General features: G+C 44.4%; 1 protein-coding gene across 4 annotated transcripts in view; it reads left to right on the plus strand.

The window, feature by feature from the left end:
- Positions 1 to 17,560: 17,560 nt before the first annotated feature.
- TLE1 (TLE family member 1, transcriptional corepressor) overlaps positions 17,561 to 18,993 on the plus strand; it is a 77,075-nt gene continuing 75,642 nt past the window's right edge. For all 4 annotated transcript variants that reach the window (XM_050986664.1, XM_030236693.2, XM_050986665.1 and 1 more), the window contains exons 1-2: positions 17,561 to 17,704; positions 18,290 to 18,390. In XM_050986664.1, coding sequence (XP_050842621.1) covers positions 17,681 to 17,704; positions 18,290 to 18,390 — 125 coding nt within the window. In that variant the 5' untranslated portion in view covers positions 17,561 to 17,680. The remainder of the gene's footprint in view (positions 17,705 to 18,289; positions 18,391 to 18,993) is intronic.

Consider the following 18,993-nt stretch of genomic DNA (forward strand, 5'->3'; position numbering starts at 1 on the left):
GGGGTTTTTTTCTTTCCTTTAATAAAGACAATGAAAGTAGCTGATTTCTGAAAGACGAGGAAGTAAATTTAAGGAAGCAGCAATAATATAGCAGGAAACACAATCAAGATTGCTGAATACTGAAAGCTGTGATCATTTGTTGACCAATCTACTAATTCCAGTCAAGACTACTGTAAGTGTCAGTCCTAAGGAAATATCATATGTGATTGACAGAGGGTGTTTTATTTGCCCACCAAAAAGAATCAGACTTTCTTAGGAGCAGACTAGGTTTTTGCTTTTCCTCAGTATACTACATTTCAGATGTTAGAAGCTAGATGAAGAAGGACACCTGGTAGAGGTTCAAAAGAGTGTCGTGGTAGATATTGTAAAAGTGAAAGATAATTTAGTTTGACTTCTGCCACATAACAGCAACTCACTGGGTTTTGATCTTAGTTAAGAAAGGCTTATTAATTCTCACTAAGATACATCTAAGAAAACTGAGTCAAGATTTATAAAATAGCTAATACAAAGAAAAAAATTACAGAAGTTACTTTTGAAATAATGTAGAACCTGAACTACAGCATAAGGAGAATCACATTAAATGAGTTTTATTACTTCAAACACACATGAGAAAGCTGAACATACATTTGATTTAAAATGTAAGTTGATCTTTTTTTCATACTTTCCATAGTTTTTATCACTTAAATACAGATGAAACAGAGCTTCTTAGTATATATAAACCAAACCATGCATTCTGTATAGAAATATCTGCTTATAATCCCCAAAGTGCTTTGACTTTCAGCAAAAGATTGTTTTAAAGTTGTTTTTGGCCAAAGGTTAGGAGAAACTCCACCAGAAAGAAGACATGGCTTACGACCAAACATTATCAATGCAGCATGCAGTGGCTAGCATGAAATCCATCTGTCTGTGGATGTGGCTCCTTCCCTTTAGAGTTACTGCAGCTCTATTAGATTTAGATGTTTAAGAAGACTAAGCTGTGACTTATGTTGCTTGGAGTTCTTTCTTCTCATATTGGCTTACTTGCTAAATCTTTGGGTACACCAGATGCCTCTTACTATTTTTTTCAGTTGCACCTCTTTTCTGCCATGAATTTCTAACTAAAATCCTAATATTTGACAAAAACAAATAACCAAAAGGTATCTTTGTAGTTACATCTGACTACACACCTGAAAATTTTCGAAGAAGATTAAATTGGGGCAGTACAGAAGAACCTGCACAGAACTGTTCCACGCCAAAAGCACTGTTATGCAGTTACCAGGTGAAAGTATCTGATAATAGCATCCCCCTTGACACAAGGAGATGGGAACCATTTGCAGTGCTCCTTTACAAGGAATGTCAAGACACTCTCTTCTGAAAAAGCAGGCTTCTCCTCTTGGTGAACCTATTTCCTATCCGTATATTTTGTGGAAAACTAAGACAGTGTTCCCAATGGCTGGTGTTGGTTCTCTCTCGTGTTGTCACTTTATCTTGTTGTGCTAGTGCCATTTCAGCAGTTTGTATTGATCAATAAAGTATGGTTGCTATTCCTGTATTTCAGCACTTGTAAATGCCAAATAAAAAAATTGACTGCGTGCAAAATTCACTGTTTTAACAGTTGCTTTTTTCCAGTGGAGGTCTGAGTGTGCTCCTTGAAAGTTATATTAATACATAATTAGAACCCAATTATATTTCTTCAGTTCTTCAAAGTTGTTTTGTGGTTATTACAGCAAGTTTCCCATTGCAATGGGTTGAACTACTTCACCCTTACTCTAGAAGAAAAGTCAGTGTACTGCAAAACTACAAGCAATTACAGAATATTTTTTCCTTGCAGAAGTGCTTCCAGGACCAGTTTCCACCAAAATACCCAGCACACGGTTGATAACAAGCTCTAGATGAGATAGCATGGACACTGAAGGAGACCTAGCTGTGACCACTAATTGAAAAGCAGGTTTATGTATCTTTACTGTATTTTGGCATCCTTCCAGTCCCGTCTTAAATCTTTTCCACAAACGATATGTGAGAATAGACTCACATATTTTGAAGACTAATCTTAAATTGTGGAGAATAGTTTGGTCACATGAATCTTTGTTTCTGCCCTTTAAAACCACATCTTTGATGACATGAAAGAAAAATATAAATATGTTCCTACAAAGATCACACAACATCAGGTAATTGAAGCTAAAACCTAGGCACTTAGCAAACTACTCCAAAGCAATTATTTAAAAAGTATTTTAAAATAAGTACTCAGGGTTTTTTAGTCAAAATTTTTATTGTATTCTAGTTAAAAGAGATACAGCCCTAGAACAAAATTCTATGAGGTTCCTTTTAGGGGAAAAGAAAAAGCAAGAGGGATAAACCTCAACTTTGTTATTGTAACTGCTTCCCTTTAATAACCTTCAACACCTATGCAACCCTGATACATAATTTACAACCTACAGTCTTAAAAATTGAACTTAAAGGAGAGGTCTTTTAGCAGGAAGCTGTAGTTGGATCTTTAAGTTTTTACTAAACTGAAAAGAATCACTAGACACATAACCAGCCCTATGCTCAGTGACAAAACCCCCCACCATGTCCTTCAGATACCAATGGATAAAAGGTTTGGTTTACAAATAGCAGAGAAATGTCTGAGCCCAACCTACTCGCAACAAAATAATAACTCCACTTGACTAAACCCTTTTTCTTGAAAGACATGAATATTCAGCTGATTTATGTAAAAGATTAGTTTTAAGTGGTAACAGAACAACTGACACTTTGATCCAGACTGATTAAAACAAAATTTTGAATTAGAATATTTTTAATATAATAAAAAATCTTATTTGACTAATTTATTCTTTGCTTTACAGATGCATTCTGACTTCACTTTAAAGTAAATGGGATAGACATCAAGCCAGACTTTTTTTTTTCCAATCTGGAATTACAAGACTGGATGGAGAAGGGTTTCATATTTGTGGTTGTTTTTACCCTGAAACCTGAGGGTGTTACTTGGTATATTAAAAAAAGAAGCTAACCAGTGATTATTCTGTGGGACCAAACCAATACCACTATACACGTGAAGTGGTGTAGGAATGTCTGAATTTATTGGCTCCAGTGCTCTTTCATAAAACCTGAGGACTACATCACAGAGGAAGTTTTTGGATTCCCCTAGTCAACCACTGACTTTCATTTTGCTGTGCATCAGCTGAAGAGCAAGATGTAACTTCTGACTATGTCCTGCCAGGTTTTCCTGCATCCTTGAATGACACACCTTTTCCCCCCTCTCACCAGTAAGTGGGTAGCAGGGGTAATTCAAATGGGAAAAGAAAGAATGGTATGTGGGAAAGAATATAATATATTCTAAAAACAGAAATGGAGAGCTTTAAATGAAAATAGAAAATTCAGACATATCACAATTCTATATGAGCTCCAACATTCATTAAAAATCTTAGTCTGGTATAAACAAAACCTTCACGGTACAAAAATCTTAGTCTGGTACTGGGTACAGCTTTTCTTGGTGACTAGACCCAATGTGAACCACACATAAGATATCCACATCTCACAGTTTGCCCTTTGTACCTAGACAAAGGTACAATCTATTCTCATACTCTCCTTTAACCAAACTCGAAGACAAGTTCACAGCTTGCTTGCTTCCTATCTATAAATGTAAAACATCATGTGTCACCGACATGTTTTATGAAAAATCCTTTCCTTAGGATTTTTCTCCTCCTGAGAAGTTGAGAGGCCTCAGGAACAAACTGTAAACAATTCTTATCTGCTGCTGTGGAATGCAACAGGGGGAATCTGTGATTGGCCTCATCAGGCTGTTTCCAATTACGGGCCAATCACAGATCACCTGGCCGGACTGTCTCAGTCTGAGAGAAGTCTTTGTTTTCATTCCTTTTCTATTCTTAGCTTAGCCTTCTAGTGAAATCCTTTCTTCTATTCTTTTAGTATAGTTTTAATATATTATCTATCATATAGTAATAAATCAAGCCTTCTGATACATGGAGTCAACTTTCTCGTCTTTTCCCTCATTCTGTGACCTTTGTGGAAAATACCACAATCATGTCAGCCTCCCATCTAATAAGCTAAAAGACCAAGTATATATATCAACTACAACATCCTTTTCACCAAAACACAACCAAAATATTTTTGTAATTTCTTCTATTCTGTATAAATTTATCACAAATCCCAGGGGCCTTGCATCTGCATACTCATTAAGCATATTTTGATTTGCGATGTATTTGTTTGTGTGAATGCATGTGAGTGTGCAGACTTGTGTATACAAAGGAAGAGAAAAGGTGGAAGAACAGACTCTCATATTTAAAAACTTGGGTGTTAAAACCCACCTGACTGAATCATATAGCCCCAGAAATGGACAGAGTGAATTGTAAGAAAAAGATCCACAAAGTGTCTAAAGCGCAACTTTGAATCAGTTAATATGGTGTCACTTTTACCACTGGTTTTGCATTTAATAAAATCAAATTGTTTAACAAAAGGAAGTTTAATATGTTGCCTTATTTTGGTATAAAACTTTGGCCCAAAAAAAAAAAAAAAGCAACAGGAAATCAATTTGCAAGAATATTCCACCATTTCCTTATCATATGAATAACAAGTTAACATCTTTTGGACTTTTTGGACTCTTAATTACAGAACTATCTCCAGGAGCTTTTTTCCTCTCAAGATATCAACAGATATGTATTATTTAATTTAAATTACTGTCCATGTATTTATTTTGTGGTAGAAGCTACATTAATATGTCTGTTTTCCCAGATACACACATTTCCAAACAGATGATCTAAATGAAGGTGATTTGTCTTCCAGCAGGCTGTTTGCATTTATCAATGTCATGTCAATAATTTCATTGCGTTTTAACACTATTTTTCAGGTGCCAGTTCAGTTTGCCATTTATCCTAAGGAACAGAAGATCTAAAATGCTGAAAACAGAAGACAACAGCATTTCCTAGTATCTGATGCTCTTAAAAGGAATGTCTTTAACCAGACTGCTAACATGCATTTTGAATAATCATTTGGAATGGGAAAAGGAAGAAGAAAAAAGAAAAAAGAAAAAAAAAAAAAAAAGTGAGATTACTTTGGCTTCTTTGGTTTGACTTCAATGGAGCATGGCATAAACCAAAAGTTTAACACCTGTGAATCAGGTTTTCTTCCCAGCCCTTCAGGTTCACTGAATGCCCTGCCTGGGAATTAAACAGATCAGAATTTCTTACCTCATGTATATGTCTATGTTTACATCGATGTAACTACATGTATATATTTATGTACATATATATATATATATATGCACCTAAACAACTTTCTTATTTACTGAAGAACAGTAAATTGTTTTTTCAAAACAGTCAAGAAACAAAATTAAACCCTGTATTGTATAATATTTTATGTCTTAGCCATAATTTTATGTATATCACACTTAGTGCCCTAAACAGTACGTGTGAGTTGATCTTTTTGTTCAGCTAATGCGAGATAAAGCTGGGAATAGTATTTAAACATTTTACTATTATTTCATATGTTAAGGATATTTATAAAATATACTTTTCCAAAAATATGGGAAATCATTAATATTCACTTTTTCATTCAAGTGATGTATCTTATGTAGGCAACTAATAGTCATGTAGTAGATGGGAGATGGAGTTCAATCAAAGGCTTAAGACAGCACATTCTGCCTTCTATAAAGGAAAAATCTTCCTGGAATGGGCCAGATGCTAGTAGCCCAGTTTCCTGTAATAATCTGTCACTCAGTAAGAAACTATCTAACTAGGCCCAAGACATCATGAAATGGTTTCTCAAATGTTTTCAATGGAAACGAAAATTCAACAAAGCAAATATCTAAAGCAGCACCTAAATTAAACTCTATTTTCCGCTCTCTCATGCTTTTCAAATACTTACCACGCTAATAAATGTTTTCTTCATTTTTACTAGAGATTTACTGTAGATGTCTTGCAATGATATAAAAAAGTTCAGGGCACTATCAATATAATCAGCTGATTGATTTGAAGATTTCTATTTTTAAAGTTCTGTTACATTCCCATTAGAAAGCTCTGTTAAATAAAAAATTCAAACAAATTATTGAGAAACCAAACCAAACAAAACAAAAATACCCAAACCAGCCTCCAAAAAACCTTCCCAAAAACAACCAACCAAAACCCAAAAAAAACCCTCCCAAACAAAAGCAAGTGACAGAAGGATACCTTGAGAAAGAATTAGTTTTTTGTGAACTCAAGAGCTGCTTAAAAATATTTTTAGTACTGTATTCCAGATAAACCATATTCTAGTAGTTCTCTGTGCAAGAAAGTAAACCAGTCCCAGATATTCTTCATAGACAAAAGAAGATATTAATGCAGAGCAGCAAAATTATGAAAGACCTTAAGATAAGAAAGAGTGGACAAAGAGGGACAAATATTCCCTACAGTAAAATTCTGCACCCAGCAATATTTCTGCAGTTGCCCAGGTTCCTTGAAAAGAAAGCTGTGCTTGAAAATTATGTCAACACAAGTAATTCTGGACAGTTGTTTTTTTCTCTGAGAGAATGGAAAATTCTCAGTATATCTTAGGGCATTCAGTGTATTTTGCTAAACATGTCAGACACCCAGGATGAAATCCTACCTCATCTGAAATGAATGAGACCTGTTGAATGCATAGATCCCTATAGCTAGCCCTGTACCTCATTCATTGAAAGTCTTTCATGGTTTATGGCTCAGGGGATGGGGACACACATCAGCTTGACTTATGCTATTAAACAAAGTAGGATAATGTGTGAGGCAGAGGTTAGGGTTAGGTTTAAGGTGATGAGGTTTATGGCTGTGCTGCAGCTGGCAGTCCACCTTCAAGGGAAACCATTAGAAGACAACCATTCTGGTGCAATACTCCATAAATGACCTGTTGCACTCCTAGGGCCTTCTGTGAAGTGCCCGACACCTTGGGATAGAAGTAAATTGGGACACAAGTAAACACGTTTCTTTCTAGCCCCTATTGTTTTCAAACACAGGGGCAAAATACACCAGACTTTGTTGAGCAATTTGTTTGTGGGGAGTTTCACTCAACTGAGAATTCAGAAGTTGTATTGCGGTTTGGCTGGCTAGTTCAAAGAGAAACAACCAATACTCAAAACTTATTTAAAGACACGTGGGACCTTGTCTGCAACATCTGACCAGTTCAGCAGGAGTCCTATGTGAACCACTTAAAGAAAAATCCTTTAGAAAACAGCCTCTTCAATTCCGATTGCATCTCAGACTAAGACTGACCTAAAGTTCAACAGTCTGTGTCTGTGATTTTTTTTCTCCTACATTTAATTGCTTTATTTTCCTCTGAGTGAAATTGATGAGAGGGATGAGAGGGGATGGGAGGGGATGGGAGGGGAGGGGAGGGGAGGGGAGGGGAGGGGGGAGGGGATGGGATGGGAGGGCGAAGGGGACGGGGAGGGGAGGGGATGGAGGACCGGGAGGGGAGGGCGAGGGGAGCGGGAGGGTGGATGGCCTGAGGGGGAGGGGGGAGGGGAGGGGAGGAGGAGGGGAGCGGTGAGGGGAGCAGAGGGGAGGAGAGGAGAGGAGAGAGGAGGGGAGGGGAGCGGGCAGGGGAGGGCGGAGGGGAGGGGAGCGGCGGAGGGGAGGGGAGGGACGAGGGGAGGGGGAGGGGGGGAGAGAGAGGAGGGGAGGGGAGGGGCGCGGGGAGGGATGAGGGGAGGGGAGGGGAGGGGAGGGGAGGGAGGGAGATGCGGAGGGGATGGGGCTATAGACAGGAGGGGATGGGGAGGGGAGGGGAGGGCGAGGGGAGGGGTTTTTGAGGGCGAACGGGGAGTGGGAGGGAGAGGAGAGGAGAGGAGAGGATCGCAGAGCGAGCGACGAGGATTTCGAGGACGAGGAGAGATCTTTGACGGACAGCCATCGAGTGAGACGGAGAGCGATCGAGTGTGACGAGGTGACTTGAGGACGAGCGAGAGGAGAGGAGGGAGAGGACCGGAGGATGAGGAGAAGGAGATGGAACTTAGAGCCGCAGAAGGAGAGGAGAGGAAGAGGTAGAGTAGGCCAGGAGGAGCTTGAGTGAGAGGAGAGCTGCGAGGAGAGGGAGGAGGAGAGGAGCAGGATGGGACCTGCAGGACGAGGATAACGACGAGAGAGGAGAGGAGGAGTGAGGAGGAGAGGAGAGGAGACGGAGAGAGAGACCGGGGCAGGAGGAGAGGACGTGAGCGAAGAGGCAGAGGAGAGGAGAGGAAGAGGCAGACGGATGAGAGGCGAGAAGGAGAGCTGGTATGGATCGGGTAGGAGTAGGAGGAGTGATGAGGAGAGGGGGGAGGATGGAGGAGCCAGAGGAGCAGGAGGGATGAGGAGCGAGGAGGAGGAGAGGTAGAGGAGCATGGAGGAGGAAGAGGAGAGGAGGGAGAGGAAGAGGAGAGAGAGAGGAGAGGAGAGGAGAGGAGAGGCCGAGGACGAGGAGAGGAGAGGGGGGAGAGGAGAGGAGAGGAGAGGAGAGGAGAGGAGAGAGAGAGCGGAGGAGGAGAGGAGAGGAGAGGATGAGGGGGAGAGGAGAGGAGAGGAGAGGAGGAGGAGAGGAGAGGAGAGGAGAGGCGAGGAGAGGAGCGGAGAGGGAGGAGGGGAGGGGAGAGGAGGGGAGGGGAGAGGAGGGGGAGGGGAGAGTAGAGGAGAGATTTCACTTGCACATGTGAAAAGAATTGTTAAAAGTTCTCCCGTATTGTCCCACGTTCAAAGAACTAATAATGTATCAAGTGAAACACCTTATTCAAAACCAAAATATGGACAATATAAAAATACTTACTTCAGTGTGTAACAATGCTAAATGCTGCATGTACACCTCTATTCCTTGTGCTGCTTACTCTCTGCTTTATGGGATTTACATGGGTGAGATTTGCAAACTATTTTATTGCAAAATTAATGAAGATATAATGGTTTCACTTATGAGATTCAGTCTTTTCCCAAAGTACAATCCACTGCTAGTTTTAGGGCATAGACATTCTCCTGAGTTATGCTCTACAGTCATGTTGTATTGAGATTTTCTTCATGGATGCTACTTAACTCAGACAGCTGAGCACCTGAGCGTGCAGAAGCACATTAACAGACAGTAAAACTAGAGAAGAAAATGTGAGAGGCTGGGTAGAAAATGTCTTACTACCAACTATTGAATTTATAATAATAAATTATGAATATGTCCACACTTTTCATGGCTTTTGAACTCAGGCGGATAGATGAAAAATCCTTCTTTTTCAGGACACACACACAAACCCCAACAACCAACCAACCAAACAAATAAAAAGAAACAAACAAAAAAACCCCAGCAGAGACCCAAATCAATGAAACACAACCCCTCTTGCTCCCACTATTCCCTCTACACTCAAGCAATGTTCAGCACCTCAACTCACTCATTAACTCTCTTGTTTTCAAAAGATATCCTGTCAGTGACTTTGGCTGCTCTCTCCTCAACAAGCAGTATTAAGTCCTCATCATTCTATCTTACTGATAAATATCATGAATATATATTATTCTACTGTCTGTCTAATCATGATGTGGTTTTCTGCAACAGAAGGCATATCAATATTTTAGAGGCATATATGTAGGTGGAATGAATGGGATAGATCTATTTTTCCTTTCCTTCATACGAAGTTTTTATGGAGTAATGCCAATGATTATGAGCATACCAGTGCATCAGAGTAGATGGATAGTTGCAAGTCATGCTTTTTTGATTGGATGCTTCATGCAGACATTCACTTGATGACTGAGTAGATGATACATATTAGTGACAATTCTATGTGTATGTCAAGTGGTGGAATTCATTATTTTGCATTTTGAAAAACTGATATACTCTATTAATAATCACAGTTGTCATTTTATGTTAGCCCCTCAGGATATAAACTGAGACTCCTGCATTGAATGAAGTGGAAGGGTAGAGTAAGTAGAAAAACAGAGAGGTGGATAGTGCTGGATGACTCGGACAGCTAATTATTTCCTTTTTATACTGTGAGCAACTGTTACCGTTTACAATTTTGCCTGAAGTTCTATGGTGTTTTACTAAGGAAATTTCCACATTTGTTAAGAACTGCATCACACTGGTACTTATATGTTCCCTCCCAATTAAATTCCTCTCCACAGTTCTCCTCCCTATCACTACCACCACAACCCTTGTGCAGCGAGTACTTCTTTCATAATTTCTCCGCTTTTCATTGAGTCCTAAAAAATATTATTGTTAATTCCATTCTGACAAGCTCTGGAACCCCAGAGCTTTTGGGAGATGGGGGAAGTTGAAACAGACTTAATGCTTTTTTGCCACTGGAAAAAAAGTACTGGAAGAACATCTCTACAGATGTTGCAGCTGTAGCACATCAGCCCTTTACAGCATCTGCATTATGAAGAGACATCAGGACAGGACAATCTGCTCTCATCTAGACTCCACCAGACTGAAATCTGAGGTCTGGAGGAGAAGGTTGGTATAAGAGCAGCTCATACAGCATTTATAACCTCAGTAGGCAAGAACGACTTCTGAAGGACTGAGAGGCAGAGGTATAATAGGAAACAGCTGCCAAACTCTAGCCAACTTTCAGCTGAATCTGCTTCCTATTGGCTGACAGAGACACATGGTTCCACACAGTATTTCTGTACCACATCTGTTCTTTAAAGATTCCTAAAGGCTGTTGCTTTCGTACGTGGAGAACAGATACTAGGGTAAAGGATAGTACCTTTATGTACCTTGGCAGCAGCAAGCTAGTTGCTGTTGCTAATCCTGAAATGCCAGTGCATTTGGAGCCATCTCTCCCTCTCAGACAATCCCTTTCTTTGTAAAATGAAACTTCTATCAGCCATTTCCACAAATGTTTTGAAAACATCATTTCCACAAGAGCATTTGCCTCAATGATATTTTCCCTGTGGTTTTAAGTCTAAGAGTCTTTGGTGATCTGTAGACTCTTTCTAATGTTATTGACAGCTTAGGGGGAAAAACCTCCTATTAATCCTGTCAGAATACTATATATATGGAACCAAAACAGGATGGAAAAGTTTTAGTATTTTGCCAGGCAAGGAAAAATAGTATACCATAACTAGTCCACTGAGGTGCAAGGATTAACTGTACTTTTGTGGCAACCTTCCCTTTTAGGTAGCTCCTGAAAAGTGAGATAAAACTTCTATGCTTGCATGACGTCATTGGTAAAAACACATGTGTTTTGCCTATGTATGTCACACACCTACTATTCTGTATACATGGCCCTGATCTGGCCAGGTCTGTCACAAAGACATCTTTTTTAAAGCAAGTATTGTCATGGAGTTCAAAGGGACTATTTCCAGGAGTAAAGCTTTGTCATGTGTGTGATGACAGGATCAGAGAGCTGGTATGATCATGCACTCTCATTTACCGTACAAAATAGACACAAACCGCTCCTTTAGTTGTTGCCTCCTGCAATGGAGGCCTCATTCTGCTGTGGGCTGAAGTGTGGTGCACTGGCAAGTGGTCTTTATTAGAAAGGTTATTGACACTGTCAAGCAGCCTTTGAAAGGTGACATTGCACCTAGAAGGTTATCAGGCCAGAGCCATGAAGTCTACAACAATTTCTCTGTCAATATTGTAAACAGGTAATACATCTGACCTCTTTTTATACCTAACAAAACACAGATGATTAAAGTTCTTCTGCTCCTCTTTCACCCTTCTGTTATTCATGCATACACTTTCCCCAAGCTTTGTCTTGAAGTACCCTGCAGAAGTAGCGAAGTTGAGAAAGAGCTACTTTAATTATAAGTACCACAGTAATGAATTCAAGTACACTCATTTATCATAAAGGGCTTCCCCATCTGTCTCTAAAGTATGCTCAAAAATGCTGTGTATTTGATAACATGAATGTTGAGAATTTAACACATTTTAGTTTTAAGCACTCCACTTTGGCTAGCTTTTCCTAAGACTGTACAACTGACTTTTGACTAAAGGAGCAGATTGGGGGTGGAGGGAGGGGGGAGTGTGTGTGGGGAGTTTTGTGTGTGTGTGTGCACGCATGCATGCCTGCGTGTGTGTGTGTGTGTGTGTGTGTGTGTGTGTGTGTGTGTGTGTGTGTGTGTGTCTGTGTGTGTCTGTGTGTGTGTGTGTGTGGTCTCTTCCTAATTTATTTGCACTTCAACCCACTGGGATCAAGCTGCAATCCCTGTAGGCAAAAGAAGATTAGGGAAAGCGACTGACTGTTTTTTCCCAGACACAGAAGGGAAAGCGACTTCTCAAGTACTGCAAGTTTTTCTGGCCACTGTACAAATTGTTCCTTAGTATGGAGAGTTTCCAAAAGACCTAATTAGCAACTCGCTACAAACATTTCTTTGCATTAGCTAATGATCCGGCTACACTTGTAAGCAAACAGTACCAACATATCTAATCAATGCAGAAAACCAACAGAATGCCTATTAAACATCTGGATGTAATTTTCTAGTTAGACTTAGAACAAAATGAAAACATATGCAGGTTTCTTTGATCTATGCCTCAACAAAGAAACTGTCGATAAAAAAAACACACTGGCCAGTCAATGTGTCATTTTCATAAAGCCCGGTCATTTCTTTTCAAATGTTCCCAGTTTAATTTTTTTTTGTTTCCTGCAATCTCTAATTTTACCATATTGTGTGAAGCCAAAAGGGATTCTTTGGATCTGATTCTATTTGAGGTTTTACTGCTGCATGATCTGCTACTGACTTGGGTTTTTTTTTTAAATTCAGCTCAGGGATTTTTTAAGGGTGAAGGAATGGGGGAAGTGAATACAGTCATAATGGTAAAATGACCTAGTGCAATTTTTGAACATTCTTGCCTACAAGAAAAGCTACTAATTAAAAAGAAATCAAATTACTAAGAGGGTATGCAATGGCTATTAGCCAAAAGATGGCAAATAATTACAAATGTAATTGCTTTACCCTGTTCACATCATTTGCACTTCACAAATAAATGAATATTTAAAAAGTGATATTGTTTTTCATGTTCTTATAATAATTACTATTCTTTCAACTGTATAGACAGTCACTACTATACCACATGTACTGTATCATTCAGGGTTTTTTTCTATTTCACCTGCACCACACTGGCATTAAAAACAAACAAACAAACAAACCTAAAACAAATAAACCAAATAGAATAACCCCCCAAGACCATTAACACATGCATGTTTCTCTTTCAGTTGAAAATCCAGAGATCTATCTAAAACTTTGAAAGCATAAACTCTATTGAATTCTAGAATTGATTCCTCTATTGACTTGCTCTCACAATATAGAGTAGAAGAAGAGTGGGACAAATCACACTCAATTGTTTACTGCCCACCTGCAGCTAACACCTAGTGATTAACATCATCAACATCTTTCTTTTATGTGCCAGTTTGCACAAAGTAAAAAATATTGCTCATAAAAAGTACTGTGAACAGTGAAGAAAAAAAATAATAAACAGTGCATTAAACAGAACATTATAGTTTCACTAAAGAATGAAATCTACATCTGAAACCCTTTCAGTACATTTAACCTACATTTTGGACAAAAGGGTGGTTTTTTTTTCACCCAAAGCTCCAACTGCTTCCAGCGTGAATTTTCAGTAGCCAGTTTAGGATTAAGCCCTTTGCTTTATGAGGTAGGAAGATGACACTAAAATTTTTACAGTAAAAAACCAACTGGTTTCAAGCATCAGAGTAAAATTGATGACTAGACAGAATGATTGGAGAGGTTAATACTCAAGGAAATATTTTTATTTTTGAAACATGGGACAGACATTTACAAACAAGTATTTTTAATCCAGTTGGAGAACTGTGAAGAGTATATACAGCATTGTAGCAGAATGATCTGGTATAAAATGCTACCTACTTGAATACAACATGCTTAGCCATATTTTGCTGTCTTTCTATAGTGTAAGTAGTGAATATTGCCATAGAATGAGAATGTTCAGTTTGCTGGAATTCATCCAGATTTATACCCATCCAACAAAAATAACTTTTTATGCTTTAATGAACCAGTGAGGATGCATCATAAATTAGTTAAACATCAGATCATGTTGGTTATTTTTCCTGCTATGTAATGTCAGAAGCTCTCATTTGATAAAAACCCCAGTACATTTGATTCTACTTCTGCTTGTACATCTCGTCTATCTCAAATACAATGAATAAGCTTCAAAATGCCCTTAAGTGTCTGATTCCAGAATCAAAGTGGGTTAAAAGCACTTGCTAATAAGAACCAGGAAAACTGAGCTTTTCTCTCTCTGTTAAAACATGCCTTGGATGTTTTAATGTTGACAAATACAGGTAACAAGACATTTCAACTTTCATGTAGGTGAGCAATTAAGAAAAAACCAAACCCCTTTTGTTTATGTTCCAAAACACAATGTTGTTTTAATGTCATATCTGTCAATATCTCATTAACAACCTGTGCCAGCAGGTTAAGCAAAGTACAACAGAAGTTAGGCAAGTGTTACATTATTATAGACTCCATAGCTACTAGGTACACACACAAAGTATATAATCATGGTTTGCATTTTTATGGCACCTTTCATCTGAAGATCTAAGTACTTTAATAAGCATTAAGTAATTAAGCTTTCCATTGCCATGAACAGAGCAGCAAGTTGGCTAGACCAAGACAACAAGGGAAGAGCTGGGAACAGAACGCAAGATTTTAAGGTTTGCTTATGCAGGTGGAACACCAGACAAGTTTACACTCCCGTCCTGGGAACCACAATCTACCAAAGCTCACTGTCAAGGGTATTTTGTCTCATCTCTTAGAGACCATTAAAAGCCCACGTTTATTTATGTGTTCCCCAGGATGCATGCACATATGCACCAAATACATGAACAGACATACATATGTACACCTATAAGTACAGACCCCATTACACACAGACTGATACACATATACAGACATGCATGGAGACACAGATGTATCAGTGCTCACTGACAAAACTCTGCAGTCCTGGAATGAAGTCCAAACTTTTCACTGCAGAAGACTGAGACAGTTTCCCTCCCTTTTGTGTTGGATGTTTTTAAGTAAAACAGGGAATACAGAATATTTTGGGAATATAATGGGAAAATATCACTCTGAATGAGTAAAGCTTTACTTTAATATTGCAAAAAAGTAAATTTCCTATCAAATATAACACACAGACTTCTCTTTAGGATACAAGATGAAGCACAATGCAATTCTAAGGAATAATCTGTATCTAGTAAACATTACCATGTTTAAATGTGGTTCAACATTCCAAGACCTCTTTTTAGGTAGCATACAAATATATACCAAGAGCAAAAGTGTGTATTAAGGCACTGTTTTAACTCCAAAGGTATTTCACACTTCATAGTGGAATTCTGCTATGAATAAGGTGCTTGCTAATAGAGGACATGTTTTGAAGTGTTCTTCCCACTGCAAGCTATGTCACCATTTGTCATCTCCTCAGCAAGCACACACGTCTGTGGAATTTGTTTGACCCTCATCTATCTCAAGTGGGCCTATAAACCAAAGTTATTGACAGCTTTCCTCTATCAAGCCCCTCTTAAAAAGAAGCCAGTTTTCCCCAAAGGACAACTTCCGTCTGATCACAGGGTCATTCCAAACAACACAGCACTTGGCGTGCCCCTTAGCCGCGCAAGTACGTGGGAGGGCTTATCCCTCCCCGCGGCGTTTTCCGTGGGGCATTGTCAGCAGGTGCCACGGCCCTGACGCCGTCGTCTGGCGAACGAGGCGGGCCCGTGCGCCCCAGCCGCCCGCCGCACTGTCAGCGGGCGCCGCCGTGCCGGGCGGGGCCGGGGCGCGGTGTGCGGTGCAGTGTGGAACGGCCGGCGAGGGCAGTGCGCGTTACCGTGTGCGGTGTGCTGCGGTGTGCGGTGCGGGGTGTACGGTGTGCGGTCCCCTGCGGTGTGGGGTGTACGGTGTGCGGTGCGCTGCGGTGTGCGGTGCGCTGCGGTGTGCGGTGCGCTGCGGTGTGCTGCGGTGTGCGGTGTGCGGTGTGCGGTGTGCGGTGTGCGGTGTGCGGTGTGCGGTGTGCGGTGTGGGGGGGGTGCCCCCGGCGGATGGGGCCGCCCGGCGGCTTCGGCGGAGGCAGAGGCGCCACGCGCAGGCGCCGCGCGCCCGCCGCCGCAGCCCCGCCCGCCGGCGCGGGACCCCACGTTACTTTGATGGACAGCTCGGCCTCCCCGCTCTCCTTCCCGCCGACCTTCCCCGCCCCCCCGCGGCGCCGCGCGCTCCGCGCCCTCCCATTGGCCGGCTCCGAGCGCTCCCGCCGATCCGCCACAGAAACGCTTCCCAGCGAAAGCCGAGAGGCGGCGCGACTCCGGCGCGCGCCATTGGGCCGCGGGGCCTCGGTGCGTCACGGGCCCACGTTGGCGGCGGGGCCGGCGATTGGGCGGCCGCCCCCCCGCGCGGCGGCGTGGGCGGGGCCGCGCGGCTGGTTAGCCGGCGGAGTGTGAAACCGCGTGCTAATGTAAGCGGCGCGGGCGAGCTCGGCGTGTCCAGCTCGGCCACAGCCGCGCTCAGGTCCCGCCGAGCGCCGCCCGCCAGGCCGCCGCCTCGGCTTTCCCTTGCCCTTGGCCGGCACGGAGGGGACGGGGCAAAGGAAGCCGGTGGTGTTCCCGTACGCTCGGGTTCGGATTTTTCAGCAGGGGGAACTTTATATCCCGGGTCGACGAGGAGCGGCGGGCCACCGCGGAGTGGAGCGAGGATGAGGATGATGCTGCTGATGTCGCCGCGATGTATCGCGCTCGGGGGGCTCTGGTGAGACGCCCAGCTCCCAGATACGCGCCCGCCTGTAAGAGTCTGTAGTGGTGCTGTTGCACGAAGGAGCTTCCCGTCTGATTTAAACCTCAAACGGACGCTTTCATTTCTTTTATTTTTTTTTTAAATCTTCCCCAACGGGGCTGGTTGCCTGGACGCTAAGGCCAGCGAGCATCTTGAGGGGTTTGCTTTCCTTTTGTCCTGGAGACTTCTCTGCAACTAACGGAAGAGTCCGTGCTGCGTGTGTGGTACCCTTTCCTCTGCCCTCCAGCGTTTCGTGCATGTGCTATTGGAGCTGCTCCGATCTGCGAAGGCTGTGCAAGAGCCCCCGCCCGCCTCCTTCCTCCTCCTCTTGCCTTCTTCCCTTGTTCATCGTTCTGTGTCTTGCTAGTGGTTTGGCCCCTGCGCCGACGCCCGCGAGCAACGCCTCCCTGCCTGGAGACTTTCTTTCACCCCCCTCGGCTTGCGACGGTCCCGCCGCGGACACTGCGATCCGCTCCCTCCGGCTGGATTTTCACCTTTTGACTAGGGGCAGAAGAGGAGAGAGGAATCGCCTCCGCCTGGGGTTTCCGGCCTTACAATCACATCGACTACTTGCGAGTCCGTGAAGGGGATTATTCGCTCCCTCTGAGGGGCGGCTGTTGCCTCCCCTCTGCGCCCCGTCGGGTCCCGTCCCGCCGCGCCCGGGCGTTTCGGGCGCCGCCCGCCGGTCGAAGCGCAGCCCGAAGAGCGCGGAGCGCTGGTGACCCTCCCAAGCGCGACCCGGACGCCTTTCCCGGCCACCTTCAGCCCTCCTTGGAACAACAGCAACAAAGGACGCCGCGGCTGGGGAATGTCCCCGCGGCGGGGGCACTGAGCCGCGCCTCGCCACGGTTCAGCCCGCGGCGGCGAAGGGAAGGCCGTCGGCGGGTGTCGCCGCTCCTGTCCCCTTGGCGCACCGGGTGTGAAGCCGGGGCAGGGCGGGGAGTCTCGCCGTGGGAGCCACGCTGCGAGGGAGACCAGCCGCGGTCGGAGCCATGTTCCCCCAGAGCCGGCACCCCGTAAGTACGGCTTGGGCCGCCGCTCCCCGGGGCAGGGGCGCGGGGCGAGGGCCGGGCGGGCCGGAGCGCACCTCCAGCTCGCTTGCTCGGCTGGACCTGGGGGGGAGGGAGAGGAAGGCGCCCTCACAAGTTCATTCTCCCTGTGGTCGAGCGGCTCATCCTGCCTGCCGGAGCGGCCCCCAATACTTTTGCTGCGTGGGCAACTTACTCGCCTTGGGCAGGACGGCGGGGGGTCGCCGCCGGGCCAGGCAGCATCCGCCGAACACAGCGCCCGGAATGGGGCTGGCTGCGCCTCCGCGGCGGGGGTCGGCGGGGAGGAGCCGGCACTTCCCGCTTTCGTGTAGACGGCGGCGGCAGGAGCGGGTGGGTCGGAGCCGGAGCGCGGTTAACCTCGGCCCCACTGCAGTTGAGGGACGGGAAGGTGGGTAACAAGTGCGCAGCGCCGCGGGGCGGGGACGGACCGGGCCGGGCGCTCTCTCCATCCCTCCGGCCCGGCCGCGATGGACAGCGCCGCCTCCTCTTGTCCGCGGGGCGGCCGCGCCGTGTCTGAACGTGCATCTTTCTCCCGTGCCGCCGCCGCGCCAGACTCCGCACCAGGCTGCGGGCCAGCCTTTCAAATTCACCATCCCGGAGTCGCTGGACCGCATCAAAGAAGAGTTCCAGTTCCTCCAGGCGCAGTACCACAGGTGAGCGCCGGCGGGCTGCCTCCGGGTCCAGGGACTACGGGACCAGGACTAGCCCCGGCCGGGCGCGGGGGGCTGCAGCGGACGGGCGCGTCCAGGCGGTGGCGTGCGGCGTCGCGGCAGAGCCCCTCCGAGGGACCCCGACGGGCCGAGAGGGGAGCGCGGGCAGCCCCGGTCTGTGGCTGGGCGCGGGCTTCCGGGTGGACGGGGCGCGTACTGGGAGACAGCCCTGCCCTGAACGGGCCCGTGCTCCCCGGGCAGCTGCGGAAGCTGAACTGTCGAAACTGGAGCGCTCGCCACCTCTGTGCATTTGAAAAAACACGGTGTGTCTTGGGAACCCGTATGTGGAGGGGTCATTTCAGTAAATCACGAGAAAACCTGCGCCAGCTCTGTGGCACAGCACGTTAAGGAGGTTACTTCTCATGTTTGCTCGTTTGTGTGTGGTGTTAATGCAAAAATTAATAAAATGCCAGCGTCCTGTGGTTAAGAGCCAGGGAGGACGGTTAAAGCACACAGGTACTCAGAGTAGTAACACAAAGTTTACTGTAATCAATGGAAGTTGCAGGATGCACTCCTCTTTGCTGCTCTGCCCTTCAGAAGTTCTTT

This window comes from Serinus canaria, chromosome Z, assembly GCF_022539315.1.
Source record: "Serinus canaria isolate serCan28SL12 chromosome Z, serCan2020, whole genome shotgun sequence".
In the NCBI taxonomy this organism is placed as follows: domain Eukaryota; kingdom Metazoa; phylum Chordata; class Aves; order Passeriformes; family Fringillidae; genus Serinus; species Serinus canaria.